The sequence below is a fragment of the Phyllobates terribilis genome, unplaced genomic scaffold (assembly GCF_046119375.1).
Source record: "Phyllobates terribilis strain yellow unplaced genomic scaffold, ASM4611937v1 Scaffold_12__6_contigs__length_324123572, whole genome shotgun sequence".
NCBI classification, from domain to species: domain Eukaryota; kingdom Metazoa; phylum Chordata; class Amphibia; order Anura; family Dendrobatidae; genus Phyllobates; species Phyllobates terribilis.
The window spans coordinates 69,209,370-69,232,727 of record NW_027362772.1 but is presented as its reverse complement, the minus strand read 5'-3'; the positions used below and the strand labels follow the sequence as shown (position 1 = coordinate 69,232,727).

The window sequence follows — 23,358 nt, the reverse complement described above, 5'->3', positions numbered from 1 at the left end:
CTATTCTGGTATGTATGGCACCCCACATCCCCCAATCCTGGTATGTATGGTCTCCTCATCCCCCAAACCTGGTATTCATGGTACCCTGCATCCCTATTCTGGTATGTATGGTACCCCTCATTATGGTATACATGGCACCCCTCATCACAATTCTGGTATGTATGGCCTCCTCATCCCAGAAACCTGGTATGCATGGCTCCCTCATCCCCCAATCCTGGTATGCATGGCATCCCATCCCTTATCCTGGTATGCATGGTACCCCTCATCCATATTTTGGTATGCATGGTACCCCTCATCCCTATTCTGGTATGCATGGTACCACTCATCCTGGTATGCATGGTACCCCATCCCTCATCCTGGTATGCATGGCACCCCTCAACTCTATTCTGGCATGCATGGGCCCCTCACCCCTATCCTGGTATGCATGGCACTCCTCAACCCTATCCTGGTATGCATGGTACCCCATCCCTCATCCCTATCCTGGTATGTATGGTACCCCTCATCCTGGTATGCATGGTACCCCTCATCCCTTTCCTGGTATCCATGGTACCCCTCATCCCTATCCTGGTATGCATGGCCCCTCATCTGAATCCTGGTATGCATGGCACCCATCATCTCCAATCCTGGTATGCATGGCACCCCTCATCCCCAATCCTGGTATGCATGGCACCCCTCATCCCAATCCTGGTATGCATGGCACCCCATCTCTCATCCTGGTATGCATGGCCCTCTCATCCCAAATTTAGTATACATGGCACCCCTCATCCCAATCCTGATATGTATTGCACCCTTCATCCCCCAATCCTGGAATGTATGGTACCCAATCCCTCATCCTGGCATGCATGGCACCAATCATCCCCCAATCCTGGTATGCATGGCACCCCATCCCTCATCCTGGTATGTATGGTTCTCTTCATCCCTATCCTGGTATGTATGGTACCCCTCATCCTGATATGCATGGCACCCCATCCCTCATCCTGGTATGCATGTTACCCCTCATCCCTATTCTGGTATGTATGGCACCCCACATCCCCCAACCCTGGTATTCATGGTACCCTGCATCCCTATTCTGGTTTGTATGGTACCCCTCATTCTGGTATACATGGCACCTCTCATCACAATTCTGGTATGTATGGCCACCTCATCCCAGAAACCTGGTATGCATGGCTCCCTCATCCACCAATCCTGGTATGCATGACATCCCATCCCTTATCCTGGTATGCATGGTACCCCTCATCCATATTCTGGTATGCATGGTACCCCTCATCCCTATTCTGGTATGCATGGTACCACTCATCCTGGTATGCATGGTACCCCATCCTCCATCCTGGTATGCACGACACCCCTCAACCCTATTCTGGTATGCATGGGCCCCTCACCCCCATCCTGGTATGCATGGCACTCCTCAACCCTATCCTGGTATGCATGGTACCCCATCCCTCATCCCTATCCTGGCATGTATGGTACCCCTCATCCTGGTATCCATGGTACTCCTCATCCCCAATCCTGGTATGCATGGCACCCCTCATCCCCAATCCTGGTATGCATGACACCCCTCATCTCAAATCCTGGTATGCATGGCACCCCTCATCCCAATCCTGGTATGCATGGCACCCCATCTCTCATCCTGGTATGCATGGCCCTCTCATCCCAAATTTGGTATACATGGCACCCCTCATCCCAATCCTGATATGCATTGCACCCTTCATCCCCCAATCCTGGAATGTATGGTACCCAATCCCTCATCCTGGCATGCATGGCACCAATCATCCCCCAATCCTGGTATGCATGGCACCCCATCCCTCATCCTAGTATGTATGGTACCCTTCATCCCTATCCTGGTATGTATGGTACCCCTCATCCTGATATGCATGGCACCCCATCCCTCATCCTGGTATGCATGGTACCCCTCATCCCTATTCTGGTATGTATGGCACCCCACATCCCCCAATCCTGGTATGTATGGTCTCCTCATCCCCCAACCCTGGTATTCATGGTACCCTGCATCCCTATTCTGGTATGTATGGTACCCCTCATTATGGTATACATGGCACCCCTCATCACAATTCTGGTATGTATGGCCTCCTCATCCCAGAAACCTGGTATGCATGGCTCCCTCATCCCCCAATCCTGGTATGCATGGCATCCCATCCCTTATCCTGGTATGCATGGTACCCCTCATCCATATTTTGGTATGCATGGTACCCCTCATCCCTATTCTGGTATGCATGGTACCACTCATCCTGGTATGCATGGTACCCCATCCCTCATCCTGGTATGCATGGCACCCCTCAACCCTATTCTGGCATGCATGGGCCCCTCACCCCCATCCTGGTATGCATGGAACTCCTCAACCCTATCCTGGTATGCATGGTACCCCATCCCTCATCCCTATCCTGGTATGTATGGTACCCCTCATCCTGGTATGCATGGTACCCCTCATCCCTTTCCTGGTATCCATGGTACCCCTCATCCCTATCCTGGTATGCATGGCCCCTCGTCTGAATCCTGGTATGCATGGCACCCATCATCTCCAATCCTGGTATGCATGGCGCCCCTCATCCCCAATCCTGGTATGCATGGCACCCCTCATCCCAATCCTGGTATGCATGGCACCCCATCTCTCATCCTGGTATGCATGGCCCTCTCATCCCAAATTTGGTGTACATGGCACCCCTCATCCCAATCCTGATATGTATTGCACCCTTCATCCCCCAATCCTGGAATGTATGGTACCCAATCCCTCATCCTGGCATGCATGGCACCAATCATCCCCCAATCCTGGTATGCATGGCACCCCATCCCTCATCCTGGTATGTATGGTTCTCTTCATCCCTATCCTGGTATGTATGGTACCCCTCATCCTGATATGCATGGCACCCCATCCCTCATCCTGGTATGCATGTTACCCCTCATCCCTATTCTGGTATGTATGGCACCCCACATCCCCCAACCCTGGTATTCATGGTACCCTGCATCCCTATTCTGGTATGTATGGTACCCCTCATTCTGGTATACATGGCACCTCTCATCACAATTCTGGTATGTATGGCCACCTCATCCCAGAAACCTGGTATGCATGGCTCCCTCATCCACCAATCCTGGTATGCATGACATCCCATCCCTTATCCTGGTATGCATGGTACCCCTCATCCATATTCTGGTATGCATGGTACCCCTCATCCCTATTCTGGTATGCATGGTACCACTCATCCTGGTATGCATGGTACCCCATCCTCCATCCTGGTATGCACGACACCCCTCAACCCTATTCTGGTATGTATGGGCCCCTCACCCCCATCCTGGTATGCATGGCACTCCTCAACCCTATCCTGGTATGCATGGTACCCCATCCCTCATCCCTATCCTGGTATGTATGGTACCCCTCATCCTGGTATCCATGGTACCCCTCATCCCCAATCCTGGTATGCATGGCACCCCTCATCCCCAATCCTGGTATGCATGACACCCCTCATCTCAAATCCTGGTATGCATGGCACCCCATCTCTCATCCTGGTATGCATGGCCCTCTCATCCCAAATTTGGTATACATGGCACCCTTCATCCCAATCCTGATAAGCATTGCACCCTTCATCCCCCAATCCTGGTATGTATGGTACCCAATCCCTCACCCTGGCATGCATGGCACCAATCATCCCCCAATCCTGGTATGCATGGCACCCCATCCCTCATCCTAGTATGTATGGTACCCTTCATCCCTATCCTGGTATGTATGGTACCCCTCATCCTGATATGCATGGCACCCCATCCCTCATCCTGGTATGCATGGTACCCCTCATCCCTATTCTGGTATGTATGGCACCCCACATCCCCCAATCCTGGTATGTATGGTCTCCTCATCCCCCAACCCTGGTATTCATGGTACCCTGCATCCCTATTCTGGTATGTATGGTACCCCTCATTATGGTATACATGGCACCCCTCATCACAATTCTGGTATGTATGGCCTCCTCATCCCAGAAACCTGGTATGCATGGCTCCCTCATCCCCCAATCCTGGTATGCATGACATCCCATCCCTTATCCTGGTATGCATGGTACCCCTCATCCATATTTTGGTATGCATGGTACCCCTCATCCCTATTCTGGTATGCATGGTACCACTCATCCTGGTATGCATGGTACCCCATCCCTCATCCTGGTATGCATGGCACCCCTCAACCCTATTCTGGCATGCATGGGCCCCTCACCCCCATCCTGGTATGCATGGCACTCCTCAACCCTATCCTGGTATGCATGGTACCCCATCCCTCATCCCTATCCTGGTATGTATGGTACCCTATCCCTCATCCCTATCCTGGTATGTATGGTACCCCTCATCCTGGTATGCATGGTACCCCTCATCCCTTTCCTGGTATCCATGGTACCCCTCATCCCTATCCTGGTATGCATGGCCCCTCATCTGAATCCTGGTATGCATGGCACCCATCATCTCCAATCCTGGTATGCATGGCACCCCTCATCCCCAATCCTGGTATGCATGGCACCCCTCATCCCAATCCTGGTATGCATGGCACCCCATCTCTCATCCTGGTATGCATGGCCCTCTCATCCCAAATTTGGTATACATGGCACCCCTCATCCCAATCCTGATATGTATTGCACCCTTCATCCCCCAATCCTGGAATGTATGGTACCCAATCCCTCATCTTGGCATGCATGGCACCAATCATCCCCCAATCCTGGTATGCATGGCACCCCATCCCTCATCCTGGTATGTATGGTTCTCTTCATCCCTATCCTGGTATGTATGGTACCCCTCATCCTGATATGCATGGCACCCCATCCCTCATCCTGGTATGCATGTTACCCCTCATCCCTATTCTGGTATGTATGGCACCCCACATCCCCAAACCCTGGTATTCATGGTACCCTGCATCCCTATTCTGGTATGTATGGTACCCCTCATTCTGGTATACATGGCACCTCTCATCACAATTCTGGTATGTATGGCCACCTCATCCCAGAAACCTGGTATGCATGGCTCCCTCATCCACCAATCCTGGTATGCATGACATCCCATCCCTTATCCTGGTATGCATGGTACCCCTCATCCATATTCTGGTATGCATGGTATCCCTCATCCCTATTCTGGTATGCATGGTACCCCTCATCCCTATTCTGGTATGCATGGTACCCCTCATTCCTCATCCTGCTATGCATGGTAACCCGCATTCCTATCCTGGTATGCATGGTACCCCTCAACCCTATTCAGCTATGCATGGCACACCTCATCCCTATTCTGGTATGCATGGTACCACTCATCCTGGTATGCATGGCACCCCATCCCTTATCCTGGTATGCATGGAACCCCTCACCCCCCGATTCTGGTATGCATGGTCCCTTCACCTCACAATCCTGGTATGCATGGTACCCCTCATCCCCCAATCCTGGTATGTGTGCCCCCCTCATCCCCCAATCCTGGTATATGTGGCCCCCTCACCCACCAAACCTGGTATGTATGGCACCCCTCATCCCCCAATCCTGGTATGTCCTTCAATCCCCAATCCTGGTATGTATGGCACCTCTGACCCCCCAATCCTGGTATGTATGGTACCCCTCAACCCCCAATCCTGGTATGTATGGTCCCCTCATCCCCCACCCTGGTATGTATGGTCCCCTCATCCCCCAATCCTGTTATGTATGGTCCCCTCATCCCCCAATCCTGTTATGTATGGCCCCCTTATCCCCCAATCCTGTAATGTATGGCCCCCTCATCCTCCAATCCTGGTATGTATGGTACCCCCTCACCCCCCAATTCTGGTATGTGTGGCCCCTTCACCCCTCAATACTGGTATGCATGGGCCCCTCACCCCCCAAATCCTGGTATGTATGGCAATGCTCAACCCCCAATCCTGGTATGTATGGCACCCTTCACCCCCCAATCCTCATATGTATGGCACCCCTCACCCCCCAATCCTGGTATGTATGGTCCTCTCATCCCCCAATCCTGGTATGTATGGCCCCCTCATCCCCCGATCCTGGCATGCATGGTACCCCTCACCCCCCCCAATCCTGGTATGTATGACACCCCTCAACCCCCAATCCTGGTATGTGTGGCACCCCTCATCCCCCAATCCTGGTATGTGTGGCCCCCTCACCCACCAATCCTGGTATGTGTGGCTCTCTCAACCCCAATCCTGATATTCATGGGCCCCTCACCCCCCAATCCTGGTATGTATGGCACCCCTCACCCCCCAATCCTGGTATGTATGGAACCCCTCATCCCCAAATCCTGGTATGTATGGCACCCCTCTCATCCCTTTCATGCTGCACACATACGTGTCGCGCTTGCGTGGTCTATAAAGGCTTCAGACAGAGACACGCATCTACGGTTATATTATAGATGTCATCCGAGAGCAGTCTGATGTTTTCCACGGACTGATTGACTTGAATGGACGATTGTGATCCGAATATCGGAGTAAACACGGACATGATGCGATATTTTCCTCGGACCGATTCGGTCCAAGGAAAACCTAGGACATGTGCTCGGCCCCATAGACTAAAATTGGTCCGAGTGCAATCCAATGTTTTGTCGTGTTGCGCTCGGACTGATAAAACGATGGTGTGAGCAAGATCTAATGCTGTGCACTGCAGATGTAGCAGCAGAAGGAATATTAATCCGTCGCGTTTTAAGATGACTCCATGTAGCACAGACGATATACTTACATTTTGTAACATCCCTGGCAGCGTGCTGGCATGGTTTACCACCTCCCACCATGCAAGACCGCCATCTTACCTATCAGTCCAGGCTGCACACTTTGCTCCAGTACCTTCTGTGTGCATGTCTCTTGTCTGATGGCTTAGGGCAGCGGTGCGGTTACTGCCTGACTCTTAAAGTTACAGTGTGCGCACTTCTAATGCGTCCTCAGCCTATTGCTGTGAGTAACTGGATACTTAAACCCCCTCCACCCAGTAGGAGGTGCCTGAGCAACACTTTCTTTCAGTGTGTTCTGTGCAACTGAGTTGCCAGGTTCTGTTCTGTATCTTGTCTGTTCCGCCACCCTGGGGGCTGTATACCCAGGCTGGTTGACTGTATCTGTGACTAGTCTGTTTACCCCACCCTTGGGGCTGAGTTCCCAGGCTCATTCCCGCATCTTGTTCCTGTTTCAGTTCCTGTCTGAACAATGTCCTAGCCCGTTACTTGTTTGTCTCTATGTTCGTATCTTTCCTTTTCCTCCAGTGTCTGAACCTGCAACTAACTCCAACTCGTTGTCTCTGTACTTCTGTTTGTGAGTTTGGTGTCCACTCGCTACTTCATTGTAAGTACCTTGTGTGTATCTGCTCTGCTTGTCTACCGCAACTGCGGGCTTTGCTCTACTTGTCTACCGCACCTGCGGGTTTTGCTCTGCTCTGCTTGTCTACCGCACCTGCGGGATTTGCTCTGCTCTGCTTGTCTACCGCACCTGTGGGTTTTGCTCTGCTCTGCTTGTCTACCGCACCTGCGGTTTTGCTCTGCTCAGCTTGTCTACCGCACTTGCGGGTTTTGCTCTGCTCTGCTTGTCTACCACACCTGCGAGTTTTGCTCTGCTCTGCTTGTTTACCGCACTTGCGGGTTTTGCTCTGCTCTGCTTGTCTACCGCACTTGCGGGTTTTTCTCTGCTCTGCTTGTCTACCGCACTTGCGGGTTTTTCTCTGCTCTGCTTGTCTACTGCACCTGTGGGTTTTGCTCGGCTCTGCTTGTCTACCGCACCTGCGGGTTTTGCTCTGCTCTGCTTGTCTACCGCACCTGCGGGTTTTGCTCTGCTCTGCTTGTCTACAGCACCTGCGGGTTTTGCTCTGCTCTGCTTGTCTACTGCACCTGCTGATTTTGCTCTGCTCTGCTTGTCTACCGCACTTGCGGGTTTTGCTCTGCTCTGCTTGTCTACTGCACCTGCGGGTTTTGCTCTGCTCTGCTTGTCTGCCGCACTTGCGGCTCTGTTCCTGTATCCCAGTCTGTACTGGTACCTATCCTGCCTGCGTTCTTACCTGCCAGTATTCACCTGTCTGCATCCCAGCTGTGCCTGCCAGTACCCACATGTCTGCATACCAGCCGTGCCTGCCAGTACCCACCTGTCTGCATACCGGCAGTGTCTGCCAGTACCCACCTGTCAGTATGCCAGCCTAACCTGCCTGTTTCTGCATTCCCCGGTGTGGGTCATCAGCTGTTACCGGGGTCTGACCTGGAGTAGCACCTGGTCCCTCTGCTCGGTTCCTCCCTGGTTCACGTAGTCGACTGAGCCGCCGTGCGACCTTGGTCGGACCGAGTTGATGCTGTTATGATCTGCTACGAGCACTAAGGAAAGACAGGAGATCTGTCCCTACAATAGAACTAAGTTGGATCTCTACGATGTAACGGGGAACCTGATCCTGCGATCAGACCCGCTAAAGTCCTCGGCTAGTCTGAACGAAGACATATAGGTGTGAGGAAGGGATCCCTACAAGAACTAGGGACTGGGAGAAAGATGGACACCTTCTAGCAGAAATTGTAGCAGAAATAAGACAAACAAACAACATAGAACACAGAGGTCCGAAGACCTAGCAAAACTGACTGAGAAAGGTAACAGAGCACCAAGCTAGCTCAAGAGTAGAAATTACAATGAAGTCCAGCAAGGCCAAGAGGGCGGAGCAGGATTAAATAGGCAAAAAAGTTCATGTGACCAGCAAACTAGAAAAAACCTAACAGGAGAGTTCTAACAGTACCCCCTCTTCTAAGAGGATCCTCTGGATCCCCTAGGCCCGGGCTTATCAGGAAACCTCCTGTGAAACGCTCTGACAAGTCTGGAAGCAGAAACATCATCCGCCTTCACCCATGAGTTATCCTCGGGTCCGAAACCCTTCCAAGCGACGAGATACTGCAAACTCCCTCTATACCGTCTAGAATTTAGGATGTGGGAAATTTCATATTCCCCGTCCTCCACGACCGGAGGAACAGTGGCAGAGTTGTCACCATCCGACACATCAGCGCTTTTCAACAGAGAAACATGAAACACCGGATTAATCTTCCAGGAGGTAGGAACCTCCAACCTAACAGCAGATTGGTTAACTATCTGAAGCACCTTAAAGGGCCCTACAAACTTGGGACCCAATTTTTTAGAAGGAATCCTCAATCGCAGATTCTTAGAGGACAACCAAACCATGTCACCAATAGCAAACAAAACCTCTTGCCGTTTCCTATCAAAGTACCTCTTAGATTTTTTGTTAGCCTCCTGAAGATTACCACGCACATCCGTCCAAACTCTCTCCAAATCACCGGAAAAACTCTCCTCCTCAGGCACAGCCGATACCAATTTGGAGAATGACCCAAAAGACGGATGTCTCCCAGAACAACAAAAAAAAGGCGAACACCCAGCAGAAGAGGATGTATGGTTGTTAAGAGCAAATTCAGCAAGTGGCAGAAACTCAGACCACCCCTCTTGATTGTCTGCCACAAAACAACGCAAAAACTGCTCAACATCCTGGTTCTTTCTTTCTGTCTGGCCATTAGACTCAGGAAGATATCCGGATGAAAACGACAAATGAACTCCCAACCTGTCACAAAAGGCACGCCAAAAACGAGCCACGAACTGAGGTCCCCTATCAGAAACAATGTCAGTAGGAACGCCATGTAGTCTGACAATTTCCTTGACAAAGGCCTTAGCGAGTGTCTTAGCGCAGGGCAGTTTGATGAAGGGAACCAAGTGACACATCTTGCTAAAACGGTCCACGACCACCCAGATGACCATGAAACCCTCAGAGGGGGGAAGGTCAGTAGTAAAGTCCATAGCCAGATGTGTCCAAGGTGCACTAGGAACCTCCAGAGGGCAAAGCAACCCCGCAGCAGGAGCATGCGAAGACTTAGATCTAGCACACACAGTACATTGACGCACCCACTTAATGACTTCCTTCTGCCATCCAGGCCACCAAAATCTGCGACCCACAAGTCTCTTGGTCTCACAAATTCCTGGATGACCTGCCAACCGAGACTCATGACACTCAACAAACAAATCTCTCCTAAAGGTCCTAGGCACATACAACCTCCCATGGGGAGTGTTAGATGGGGCATTCTCCTGAGCTTTAAGAATCTCATCCTCCAAAACGGAGTCCAAAGCAGCAATCACAACACCTTCTTGTAAAATGCTCTCCTCCTCCTCAGCATCGACCATGGGAGAAAAGCTGCGAGACAAAGCATCAGCTTTAACATTCTTGGTACCTGGGATGTAAGTAACGGAAAAATTAAACCGCGAGAAAAAAAGTGCCCACCTAGCCTGACGGGCATTCAAGCGCTTGGCAGCATCAAGATAGATCAGATTTTTATGATCAGTGAAAACCTGAATGGGAAATTCAGCACCTTCCAAGAGATGACGCCAGTATTCAAATGCGAGTTTAATAGCCAGCAATTTCCGATTACCAGTATCGTAATTAAGTTCCGTCTCAGAAAATTTTTTTGAAAAAAAGGCACAGGGATGTACTCCATCCATGTTTTCCTGAGACAACACCGCACCGACCCCCACAGAAGAAGCATCAACCTCAACCAAAAACGGCTTAGTCACATCAGGCTGCATAAGGATGGGAGCAGAGGTGAACCTCTCCTTTAGAAACACAAAAGCTTCAATGGCCTCAGAAGTCCACTGAACCGCATTAGCACCTTTCCTGGTGAGATCGGTCAGTGGTTTGACAATAATAGAAATTTTTTTTATGAATTTTCTGTAATAATTGGCGAAACCCAAAAATCTCTGTATCGATTTCAAACCAATAGGCCTAGGCCATTCCTGCACAGCTTGAACCTTAACCGGATCCATCTCAAAACTTTCACTGGAGATAATGTAGCCCAAAAAACTAATCCTCTGTACAGCAAACTCACATTTCTCTAGCTTAGCAAAAAGCGAATTGTCAATTAATAACTGTAAAACCTCACGTACGCTCCGCCAATGAGACTCCAGATCCGGCGAATAAATCAAAATGTCATCCAAATACACAACCACGTTTTTGCCGATCAAAGGTCTAAGGATGTCATTAATAAGATTCTGAAAAAATGCTGGAGCATTGGTAAGACCAAAAGGCATAACCAGATTCTCAAAATGACCCACAGGAGTGTTAAAAGCAGTCTTCCATTCATCACCCTCCTTCATGCGCAACAAATTGTATGCCCCCCGGAGATCAATTTTAGAGAACCACTTGGCCCCCACTAACTGGTTAAACAAATCAGGAATCAATGGCAGTGGGTAAGGATTGCGTACAGTAATTTTATTAATCTCACGAAAGTCCAGCCAAAAAATACTGTTATGATCTGCTACAAGCACTAAGGAAAGACAGGAGATCTGTCCCTACAATAGAACTAAGCTGGATCCCTACGATGTAACGGGGAACCTGATCCTGCGATCAGACCCACTAAAGTCCTCGGCTAGTCTGAACGAAGACCTATAGATGTGAGGGAAGGGATCCCTACAAGAACTAGGGACTGGGAGAAAGATGGACACCTCCTAGCAGAAATTGTAGCAGAAATAAGACAAACAAACAACATAGAACACAGAGGTCCGAAGACCTAGCAAAACTGACTGAGAAAGGTAACAGAGCACCAAGCTAGCTCAAGAGTAGAAATTACAATGAAGTCCAGCAAGGCCAGGAGGGCGGAGCAGGATTAAATAGGCAAAAAAGGTCATGTGACCAGCAAACTAGAAAAAACCTAACAGGAGAGTTCTAACAGATACTTAGTCACGCACCTCCAGGCACTCCTCGGTTCATGGTCCAGTGGGATCACTAACCACGCAGTCTGTCCGGGCGTGAGCGTAACACATTTCCTTACAGGGCTTGTCCGACCTTAGCCTGCAAGGTACATCTTGACGTGAATGGATGGATCTTGCGCGCTTTGATCAAAAAATACTAACTAAGTACCTTATGTTTTTAATTTTAACAGCAATATTGGAGCTCATGTATTCACTAATCGCAGTGTGCTGATCGATGCATAATGTGTGTATATGTATACTGTGTAGTGACGGCAGCACTGCAAATGCCCAGAAATTAATGGGTTATGTGGGCTGATGACTGAACTGACACTGGATGGAGAGGGTCTGATCGAGGTTATCTAGAGTTGGTTTATTACACTCATAGTAAGTTGCAGAGGACATGTGGAGAAGGTAGGAGCCGTCTGTAAGGAGTGTAGGAGGATAATGACCTAGCAAAGAGCAGTCCCCATGGCAAGACAAGAGTCAGGAAATTGTTGTTGCCTGCTGTGGCAGAGAGATGGAGCTGCTAAGGAAGGAGAGGAGAATTTGACCCATGAGGAGCCAAGGAAGTGCCAGGAGCCAGGAGAGTCTGGAGGATTGGGTGGTCACTAATGTATATGAGGGAACTGTTGTGCTGAAGCCACTAGAAGAGGTCTGTGTGGAAGAGGTGTCTACAACGACAGTCTAAAAAAGTTGCTGATGAAATGTTTAAAAAGACTGTGCCCTCATGCAATGAAACAATTTTGACGCTGTTAGAAAAGACTGTCGTGTCCATGTTTCTATTCCACCCCATTGATGGAAATCTCCACCTAATGCTGGTCTGGCATAATCCAAAAGGTTGTGACCTTTCCACCACCTGGCACAACTCTGAAAACGACAGAAAACTGTTCCTATTGGCTGCTATGACGTGAACCGAGGATCACTATGCAGAGACCAGGCTGTGAGTGACCAAGCGTGTGTGTCCTGTGGTAGATTGGCTCACTCCTCTGCACATAGAGGTAGACACAGAACTTTAAATCTTCTGCTGGTTTATTAAAAGTACTGCGTAAACCAGTGAAATTTTAGCAAAACAAACACAGCCTTCCCGGCCTAACAGGAAAACAAAAACATAACGTATATCAAAGTCCTTGTTGCTATGGGAATAAAGAACACAAGTTTTAGCTTTCCTTAACATAAAAATACAGCTTTAGAGCTGGCACCTTCAGGTCCACCCAACCCTGAAGGCTGGGTATTTATCCTCTGGACTCCTCACAATCTACAGCTGTTCAATCAACCTAACACTAAACATGGCTGATTAACCCCTCTCGGCACTTAGTGTGCTGGAGCGTTTTCCTAGGTTTATATTACTGAAGCTAACAACCTCAGTGCTACATTTCTCCCCTCCAGTACTTTGCCGGTGACTTTGTCACAGTCTCCAACACTTGTCACCTGGATGTGCACAATGCTTTACACTTTCAACACCGCCATTCTCTGCACTGGTTTATTTTTTTTAGCAGCTTGTAAATGGCAAATACTGTAAAACACACAACTGATGGAATGAAGATACTATTTTCTGCTGGAACGTCCCTTCTCAGAAATTTCTAATATTGTACATTAGTTACTCTGAGACACTTCAGCTTTTACTTATTTTATTTCAATTCTACTGTTAAGTTATATATGAAATTTGATACATGAGAATAGACCCTTATGTTCCTTCATTTACAGAACCGGTTACTAAACCTAAAATCACAGCGTCCACTGCCCAACCCAAGGAAAATGAGGCATTCACCTTAACTTGTAACACCAACAATGCTATGACCATAAGGTGGACCAGGAAAGGTGCCGGAGTCCCGTCTGGAGCCAAATTATCTGTAGATAACAAGACTCTCACCTTCTCCAGTGTTAAACGAGGAGACGCAGGAGAATACCGGTGTGAAGCTCAGAACCTTTTCAGTACCAGCACCAGTGATCCGTACACAGTGACCATGAACTGTGAGTAACCATCAGAGTTAGACTTTTGTAATCATCGTCGACTGGATTTCCATTTTGTGTCCTTGCTGACATTCCGATATCACATTTATGTCCAAAATCTTAAAAACATCTACAGAACCATCTTCTACTAAGCTAATCAGTGTTACTGACTAATTCAGGGCCACTTCTACTACAATACAGCTCAAACTAACACCCCAGAATTGGCACTCAGACTTTTATCAATTAACAGCCACCCACTAATGACAAAGTGGTATTTGCAGGATAATTTACCCACCCAGGGACCCCATTCATCAGAAATCTGGTGGAGAACACTTTGGTAAAACAAAAAATTTTTGAGTTGCTCATTTTGCCATTTTTCACTCCAGTTTCGTACAGAATAACGTGTGGAGGTGGGGCACAACGTGGTCATTACACCACAGCTCCTCTACTTTATGAAGAGCTGTGGTGTAACTTACGCCAGAAATCTCCCTGTAACTTTAGTTGTGAGGCACATGGAGGTGCATACAGTTTATCAGACATGCCAGATTAATTTTGAGGCGTGCAACTCCTAAAAAATCCAGCACCTCGGACTTCAGAACTCCTCCTCATCAAGACCGATGCCAGTCTTTATAAATTTGGGCCTAGTGTCACAGCAGTGTGGCCCAAATTCTTTGGGATCCCCATTAGTTTAATCTCTATCACTTCCAAGGAGACCTCTCTGTTTCGGTGTTGTGGATCCTGATCCTCTTTTCTTTTACAGATGGCCCAGACAAGGCACAAATAGATGGAGCAGCATTTGTGAGGCCTGGATCCTCCATCACCTTAACATGTTCTGCTGATTCTGTCCCAACTCCTGAATACCAATGGAAGCGTAATGGCTCAGACTTACAGGAAAAAACAAACAAATATAGTATTAGTAATGCTGCACCCGAGGATGAAGGACTGTACACGTGTGTGGTGAAGAACCCGGTGACTCTCCGCACGGCTACTGACTCTGTATATGTGAATGTAACTGCAGGTAAAGATGTAAAGTACTTGGATAATTAGGGGTTTATTCCTGAGCTTTGAATGTATTCTGGACAACTTCCGCTCCATTTGGCATTTCTGATCCAATCGTAGATCCCCACATACCCCACTTTTACTATTTTTTTTCCCATTTATAATCAATTACAAGTGTTATTTATACTTATTTTTTATTATTTTTCTGTCTGTTTTTTTTAGAATACACAGAAACAATTAGCAATGATATAGGAATTATAATTGGACTTATCATTGGCACCATCTTGGGAGGTGTACTAATTATTAGTATAAGTGTCTTCTTATACAGGAAAATCTTGACAAAGAAGAGAAACGGTAAGAAAAAATTATGGAATGTTCTCAAATAGAGATTAAGGCGACCAAGAATTACTAATAGTAGAGATGAGCATATCAATTCAATGTGAAATTGTAAAGAATATACTGAACTTGGCAATACCAATAATTTACCATTCACTTAATACAAATCCCCTAAAATGACTGCTAACATTTTAAACATTGCAGAAGGTTGCATCAGCCAGAGGAGGATCTTATAACCTTGCACAGCGTCTTCATAATGCTTTGCAGCTATCACAACACAGCCAATCAGGAGTAAAATGAGAATTAGGACATGTAGCAGCCATTTTGAGGTTGAATCTGGACAGTGAGAGGACGTCAGAGCTAACAGCTTAGCCATAGAAACAGGGAGAGAAAATAATAAACACTGAAAAATCTGTACAGCAATGAAGATTAGTGTACAGTGTGTTCACACATTAAGGATTTTTCACATACCCCACAGCCGCAGCCGACACTTGGATTTATGAACAAGACTGGCCACCGCGTCCACACGTGGATTAGCCCTGTTGAAATTTAGAGCTGTTCAGTATAGTCTTTATTAAGATCTAGTATTTGTCCAGGATTACATCACATTGAGCCCTATGACATCTACATGGAGAATGGAGGTAAAATAGTTTTTACAGTATTTTGAAACTGAACTCACATAACACATGTCCACTTGATTAATTTTTAACAAAGTACTTGGCATTTGACCTGTTTAGGTTTAGACTATTTTTCCCTGGAAAAAGGGATTTATTCTTAACACTCAATATGATTGTCTTCTGATAACAGGGTCATTCCATGATTAACAACATTTCTGTTTGAAATGCGTAGGTTCAGCTGACGACACTATAGTGCTGCTTGTCTGTTATTTGTATACACTATGCAGTTAGGTCCAGAAATAAATGGGCAGTGGCCAATCTCTGTGATTTCAGCTCTGCATGACATTATTTTGGATTTAAGATTAAATAACTGAGATGTGAATGAAGTGCAGACTTTCAAGTTTAATTAAATGGGTTATACTGTCCTCACAGGATAGAACGATGTGCAGAGAGACAAGTAGCTAAACCCCCTGTCTTCTTTAAGAAAAAGAGTCTGTGAACTTATAACCTTCTTTATTTGCTTGTAAACGAATAGGAAAGGGCAGGGTCGGACTGGAATGTCTGGGGCCCACAGGGGGAATTGACTCTAGGGGCCCACCTACAGGAATATGCACATATCTGTTATCCGCTATCCCTGTTATAGTGGAGCATTGACTGGCGGCTCCTGCACATCTCCTGTGCGGCACTATAACTGGGATGTACAATTACGGTAGTTTGCATTAAAGGGATTCTTTGGTTAAAACAAGTTATCACCGATCCATGGGCTCCACAGAATAGGTCATAGTGATAGTGGGGCTGTGTCCTAATGGAAAAAAAATCTTTTCCTAGTTAATATCAGCGAGAATAAATGACTGCCATACACAACACAGTCCACTATACCAACACCAATAATGCCGCATACAAAAGGACAAATATCGCCACACCATGACCAGATCACATATTACCACCACATAGTGACCGAATAATACCACAGACAAGGAAAAAATACCACCACACCATGACCATATCACATATTACCACTACAGTGATCGAATAATACCACATACAAGGAACAAATACGGCCACACCATGACAAGACCACATATTACCTTCACAAAGTGACCGAATAATACAACATACAAGGAACAAGTGCTGCCACACCATGACCGGACCACATATTACCACCACAAAGTGACCAAATACTACAATACTGATCATGAATACAAATCACAATACTAACAACACTTATTACGACCAGCGACATTATACACAGGAGCTCTGTATATAGTGTCAATGTACAGGTAATACAGTGATCACCAGTGACATTATAAACAGGAGATCTGTATATAGTGTACAGGTAATACAGTGATCACCGGTGACATTATACACAGGAGCTCTGTATATAGTGTATAGGTAATACAGTGGTCACCAGTGACATACACAGGAGCTCTGTATATACTATATAGTGTAAGTGTACATGTAATACACTGACTCACCAGTGACGTCTCTAGGTGAAGTACTTCATCTTCTTCATCTGGTATTGACGGCCATCACTTCTTCCAGCCAAGAATCATCTCTGCAGAAAATAACACACAGTTATCAATAACTGATCTCTTCTAGAGCACATTCCCACTTTTTCCCCCCGACTTCTACACTACACCAGTTGAAGAAGAAAAGAGACATAGTGCCACCCTGCACAGTAACAGCACCCCTTTCCTCCCTTTTGTTCCTTCCCACGGAAAACAGTTTCCTAAAAAGTAAATTTTATTACAGAAGTAATAATGTCCCTAATTGGACTCTAAAGTAATAATGTTCCCCATTCACCTCCATAAACTAATAAAGTATGTTCCTCAATCTGGCCCCCAAACAGTAATTAAGTCCCTTGTCCAGCCTGGCCCTCCCCATATATCCATCCTGCCCCCCCGTATATATCCCTTCTGGCCCTCATATGTCCAGTGTGGCCCCTCCATATATTTATCCTTGCCAACGTGTATCGAGCCTGCCCCCCATATATCCATCCTAGCCCTCCATGTGTCCAGTCAGCCCTTTCCCATATATCCATCCTAGCCTTCGATGTGTCCAGCCTGTCCCCTCATATATCCGTCTTGGCCTCTGTGTGTCCAGCCAGTGCTCCCCCTTGTGTGTCCAGCCAGGGCTCCCCCCTTGTGTGTCCAGCCAGGGCTCCCCCTTGTGTGTCCATCCAGGGCTCCAGCCTTGTGTGTCCAGCCAGGGCTTCCCACTTGTGTGTCCAGCCAGGGCCCCACTTGTGTGTCCAGCCAGGGCTCCCCCTTGTATGTCCAGCCAGGGCTTCCCCCTTGTGTGTCCAGCCAGGGCTCCCCCCTTGTGTGTCCAGCAAGGGCTCCCCCCTTGTGTGTCCAGCCAGGGCTTCCCCCTTGTGTGTCCAGCCAGGGCTGCCCCTTATGTGTTCAGCCAGGGTGCCCCCTTGCGTGTCCAGCCAGGGCCCCCCCTTGTGTGTCTAGCCAGGGCCCCCCCATGTGTGTCCAGCCAGGGCTCCCCCTTGTGTGTCCAGCCAGGCCCCCGTCCCATTCTGCATTCATTCATACACATAAACACACACACAGATTCCTCTTACCTTCCTGATCTCCCGTGCGGTGTCCTCCTTCTCCAGCGGGTAAGTTGTGCGCTTCCTTCACAGAAGGCGCATGACAAAGACGTTATACGCCGGCCGGCGAAGGGAGACTCACAGCTTCAGCTGCTTCACTGGGACGTGCGTCGCGGCGGTTCAGGTAATGAAACCCGCATGCCCTCATCCCTGCATACACTGTGCCTGCGCTTTTAAAGGGTCCATGCCCCTTAAAACCACAGGTGTTTTATTTTTCTCCCCACGTCCCCCCCCCTCTCCTCTGCAGCAGGGGACGGGGCCCACCGGGGACAGCCCTGGTACCCCGCCAGCCCAGTCCGACCCTGGGAAAGACTGAAACTATGGAATATAATAACAGAGAATTCAGAACATATACTGTACAATACATAGATACAGGTAATCTGTAATACAGTGTAACATGAGGTAAAGTATAAGCTGATGATTACCTAAGTAATACATAAACATGCTTGCAGCAACATTGCATTAAAAAACACATAGATGATTACTCACCAATAGTAATGGGCGAGCACAGATAAGCTTGGGTGCTCGATGCTTGGGTCGAGAAAATTGGAATACTCGGGTGCTCGACCCGAGCAACGAACCCAATATAAGTCTATGGGAAACTCGAGCATTTTTCAGGCGGCTCCCCCCGGCGCTCTGCAGAGGGCCTAAAAATTGCCCAAATTGATGGGAACAGTGCTCAAATGATATGGGGAGGACCCCTGGAAGCATTTCTGATGCCCAGGTCACTGCTGTGAACAATGTTGTCAGACGTATTACGCCACTTTTACGGACTCACAATAAAACATACAAAAGCAAAACCAAAATGGATTTTCCTTGGAAATATGTTAAGGAACATCCTTTCCATGGTAATGACTTGTATATAAGGCAAAATAAATAACCAAAAACAAAAATACTCCTCCACACCTTGGGCTATGTTCACACATAGCGTTTTGGCTATGTTCATACATAGCGTTTTTGATGCGTTTTTGCACTTTTGCATTGCTTTCAACCCTGACAAATGCATTCACCGGCAAATGTCATTTTAACATTTTACAACCTTATCTGGTCATGTGGTGTGTGAGACATGATCAGACACATCCTATTTAATTTAGGAAGGAGGGACTCTGAAAGTCACAAAGCCTATTTTAATAGGGCCAGCAGTCGGCCCTCACCATACTTAGAGAGCTATCAGCCGGCTATGCTTTGTTGTTCCCATTACTAAAGAGTGGGTCTCCTATAGTGTTATTGAGTATTCAGTGAATGCAAGGGTTGCCAAAAATTTGGATGCACCCCAATGCCCCTTGGAAGAGACGTAGAGTAGGGCCTCCTGAAAACAATGTTCCCATTATTAGGAAGTGGGTCTCCCATTGTGTTTGCCAATGCAGTGAATGCAAGGGTTGCCAAAAATTTGGAGGCACTCCAATGCCCCTTGGACGAGACGTGGAGTTCAGAGGGCCTCCTGAAAACAATGTTCCCATTATTAGGAAGAGGGTCTCCCATAGTGTTGGCCTATGCAGTGAATGCAGGGGCTTCCAAAAGTTGGGAGGCATTCCAATGCCCCTTGGAAGAGACGTAGAGGGCCTCATGAAAAAATGTTTCCATTATTAGGAAGTAGGTCTCCCATAGTGTGGGCCTATGCAGTGAATGCAAGGGCTGCCAAAAAATGGGAGGCACTCCAATGCCCCTTGGAAGAGACGTACAGGGCCTCATGAAAAAATGTTCCCATTATTAGGAAGTGGGTCTCCCATAGTGTTGGCCTATGCAGTGAATGCAAGGGCTGCCAAAAATTTGGTGGCACTCCAATGCACCTTGAAGAAGACATGGAGGAGGGCCTCATAAAAAAATGTTCCCATTAGAAAGGAGCCGTTCTCCTATACTTGTAATGCTCATGTACTAAGTGTATGGGCTGACAAACATTTACCCCTGGGGGTTATACATGAACATACTGTATAAATTTTTTTTTCTACGGGCATCATAAACACCCTATAAAAAAAATAATGTGGGTGTTGCATCACGGACCACGGTCACCCTGGTGATATGGTGATGGAAGATGAGGACGAGGAGAAGGAGGCGGACAAGAGCAAATAGCCAAAATCAGGAAGCGTATACCCATGTGTGAGTGTGAAAAGGTGCATAGGAATACACCTCCCAAAAGACACTGGATTTGAGTTTATGTTATGCTGCTATCATTCGGTGGTGTTGAGAAGTCTGGCCCAATCCAGCCCTTGCTCATTTTTATAAGAGTCAGCCTGTCAGCATTTTCAGTTGACAGGCGGATGCGCTTATCAGTTATAATTCCACCAGCGGCGATAAAAACCCGTTCTTATAAAACGCTAGTGGCAAGGCAGACCAGGACCTCCAAGGCATAGAGAGCCAGTTCATTCCAAGTGTCCAGCTTGGATACCCAATAATTATAAGGCACAGAGGAATCACAGAGGACGTTGGTACGGTCGGCAAGGTACTCCCTCATCATCTTCCCAAACTTTGCACTCCTTGTGAGAGTACCCCGCACCTCAGGGCCTGTGCGATGGAAGGGGCTGAGAAAACTGTCCCAGAACTTTGACAGTGTTCCCCTGCCTCTGCTGGATTGGAGTTGTGTCTCTCTCACCTGTACTCCTTGGTTGTCCAGCGAACTGTGACCTCTGCGACCAGCATTTTCAGATGGGAATTTTTTTAATTGTTCCTCAACAAGGGCCTTCTGGTACTGCCCCATTTTTGTAGACCTGTCCGCCTCAGGAATAAGAGATAGAAAGTTCTCCTTGTAGCGTGGGTCTAGAAGTGTCAACAACCAGTAATGATTGTCACCCAAAATTTTGAGAACGCGAGGGTCACGGGAAAGGCAGCGTAACATAAACTCAGCCATACGTGCCAGACTGCGAACAGGCAAGACTTCCGTGTCCTCACCAAGAGGATGACTGACCATGCTCTCCTTCTCCTCCTCTTCCTCCCTGTTCTCAGGCCATCCACGCTGAACAGACAGTATGACAGTTGTGCAGGTACAGTAGTACCGTCTATAGCGCATTAAATTAATTAAATTAGCTCCTATTCTTCCTCCTCCTCCTCTTTCTCATTGTCACCCAATCCACATTGGGATGAGATGAGGCTGGGCTGTGTGTAATCACCCTGTATGGTTTGTTGCTCCATCTCATCGTGCTCCGCCTGCAATGCATCCTCTTTGATTGTGAGCAGAGAGCGTTTCAGAAGACAGAGAAGTGGGATGGTGACACTAATTGTGGTGTCATCGCTGCTCACCATCTTGGTGGGGTCCTCAATGTTTTGGATGATGGTACATATGGCTGACATCCATATCCACTCCTGAGGTCTTATGTGTGGAGTCTGAACTGAATACCGACGGCCTTGTTGATGCTGGTACTCAACAACTGCCTTCTTCTGCTCACAAATCCTTTCCAACATCTGCAGTGTATAGTTCCAATGCATGAGGGCATCACACACCAGTCGGTGAGCCGGAAGCTGCAAACGCTGTTGAAGCATGGCAGGGGCGGCAGAAGCTGTAGCTGACTTTCTAAAATGGGCACACCGGTGGCATACTTTGACAAGCAGATCCAGCAGCTCCAGGTAAGTTTTGAGAATCTGCTGAACCATGAGGTTAAGCACATGGGCCAGGCATGGTACGTATGTGAGCTCGCCTCACCTCAGATCCACCACCAGGTTCTGGCCATTGTCACACACGACCATGCCTGGCTGTGGGTTCAATGGTGTCAGCCACAGATCTGCCTGCTTTTTCAGAGCTGTCCACAACTCTTCAGCATTGTGTGGTTTGTCACCTAAGCATATTAGCTTCAGCACAGCCTGTTGTTGCTTGTCTGAGGCAGTGCTTCCAGCTTGTGACTGATGTGGTCATTTCGGAGATGGATGCTGAAGAGGAGGAGGAGGATGAGGTGCAGGAGCTGTAGACTGTGGGGGCAACCCTGATTGACCTAGGGCCCGCAATCCTCGGCGACGGTAGGATGTGTTCTGTACCAAGGTCTGACTGGGTCCAGGCTTCCACTATGTTAATCCAGTGTGCCATCAGCGAGATGCACCATCTCTGACCAAAAGCACTTGTCCATGTGTACATGGTCAGGTGGACTTTCCCAGTAACTGCATTGTTGAGGGCATGGGTAATGTTGTGGGACACGTGCTTGTGTAATGCGGGGACAGCACACCAGGGGAAATAGTGGCGGCTGGGGACCTAGTACCAAGGGACGGCCGTCGCCATCAGATTGTGGAAAGCTTCCATCTCCACGAGCCTAAAAGGCAACATTTCGAGCGCAAGCAGTCGCGAAATGTGGGAATTTAGTAGTGTGGCCTGTGGTTCGTTGGCTGCGTATTTGCGCTTGTGTTCTAAGGACTGGGGTAGGAACAACTGAACGCTGCGCTGGGACAAGGACGTGCTTGCTGATGTTGCTAGTTGAGAGTGTGCAATGATAGGTGCAGGGCAGGAGGCATCTTCGCATGCGCTATGGACAGGGGATTGGCTTGCATGCACAACAAGGGATGAAATAATGGTGCCACCCGCAGACACTGTTCCTGGACCCTGGGGTTCGGCCCACAAAGTAAGGTGCTTTGCTGCCATGTGCCTGATCATGCTGGTGGTGGTCAGGCTTCTAGTTTTTCTACCCCTGCTGATGCTGCCCTGGCAGGTGGTGCAAATGGCCTTTTTGGGGTTATTATCGGCAGAGTCTTTAATGCCACAACCAACATGGTTGCGGCATTACAGTGTGTGGCAGACAATCCCTGCATGTTGATTGGCGTTCTAAAGAGCGCCAAACATGTAGGGAGGGGACCCGAGCATCTCGGAAGTACTCGGTGAGCTCCGAGCATCTTGAGTACTGAGATGCTCGGGCGAGTACCGCGTACTTGCAAGTATGCTCGCTCATCACTAGCGGTAATAATTAATGAGTCCCAGAAACCACAGAATAACCTTCAGCCCCTCAGGCCGGGGCCATTTTAAGACAGCAGACACTTTTTAGGGATCCATCCTAAGTCCGCTCTCTAAGATTATGTATCCCAGAAATGGAAGAGAAGTCTGTTCAAGGACACATTTCTTGAACTTTTTTATACAGACGATTCTTCCTGAGCCTCTGCAATACCTGTCGAACATCTCTCCGATGAGAAGGCAAATCAGGGGAGAACACCAGGATATCGTCCGGGTACACTACCACGCA

At 48.0% G+C, this 23,358-nt stretch overlaps 1 protein-coding gene across 1 annotated transcript in view; it reads left to right on the top strand.

The window, feature by feature from the left end:
• The window catches only part of LOC141173082 (cell adhesion molecule CEACAM1-like), a 108,447-nt gene that overhangs the window by 25,186 nt on the left and 59,903 nt on the right, over nt 1-23,358 (top strand). The window contains exons 2-4 of the mRNA XM_073657725.1: nt 13,409-13,675; nt 14,415-14,672; nt 14,876-15,007. Coding sequence (XP_073513826.1) covers nt 13,409-13,675; nt 14,415-14,672; nt 14,876-15,007 — 657 coding nt within the window. The remainder of the gene's footprint in view (nt 1-13,408; nt 13,676-14,414; nt 14,673-14,875; nt 15,008-23,358) is intronic.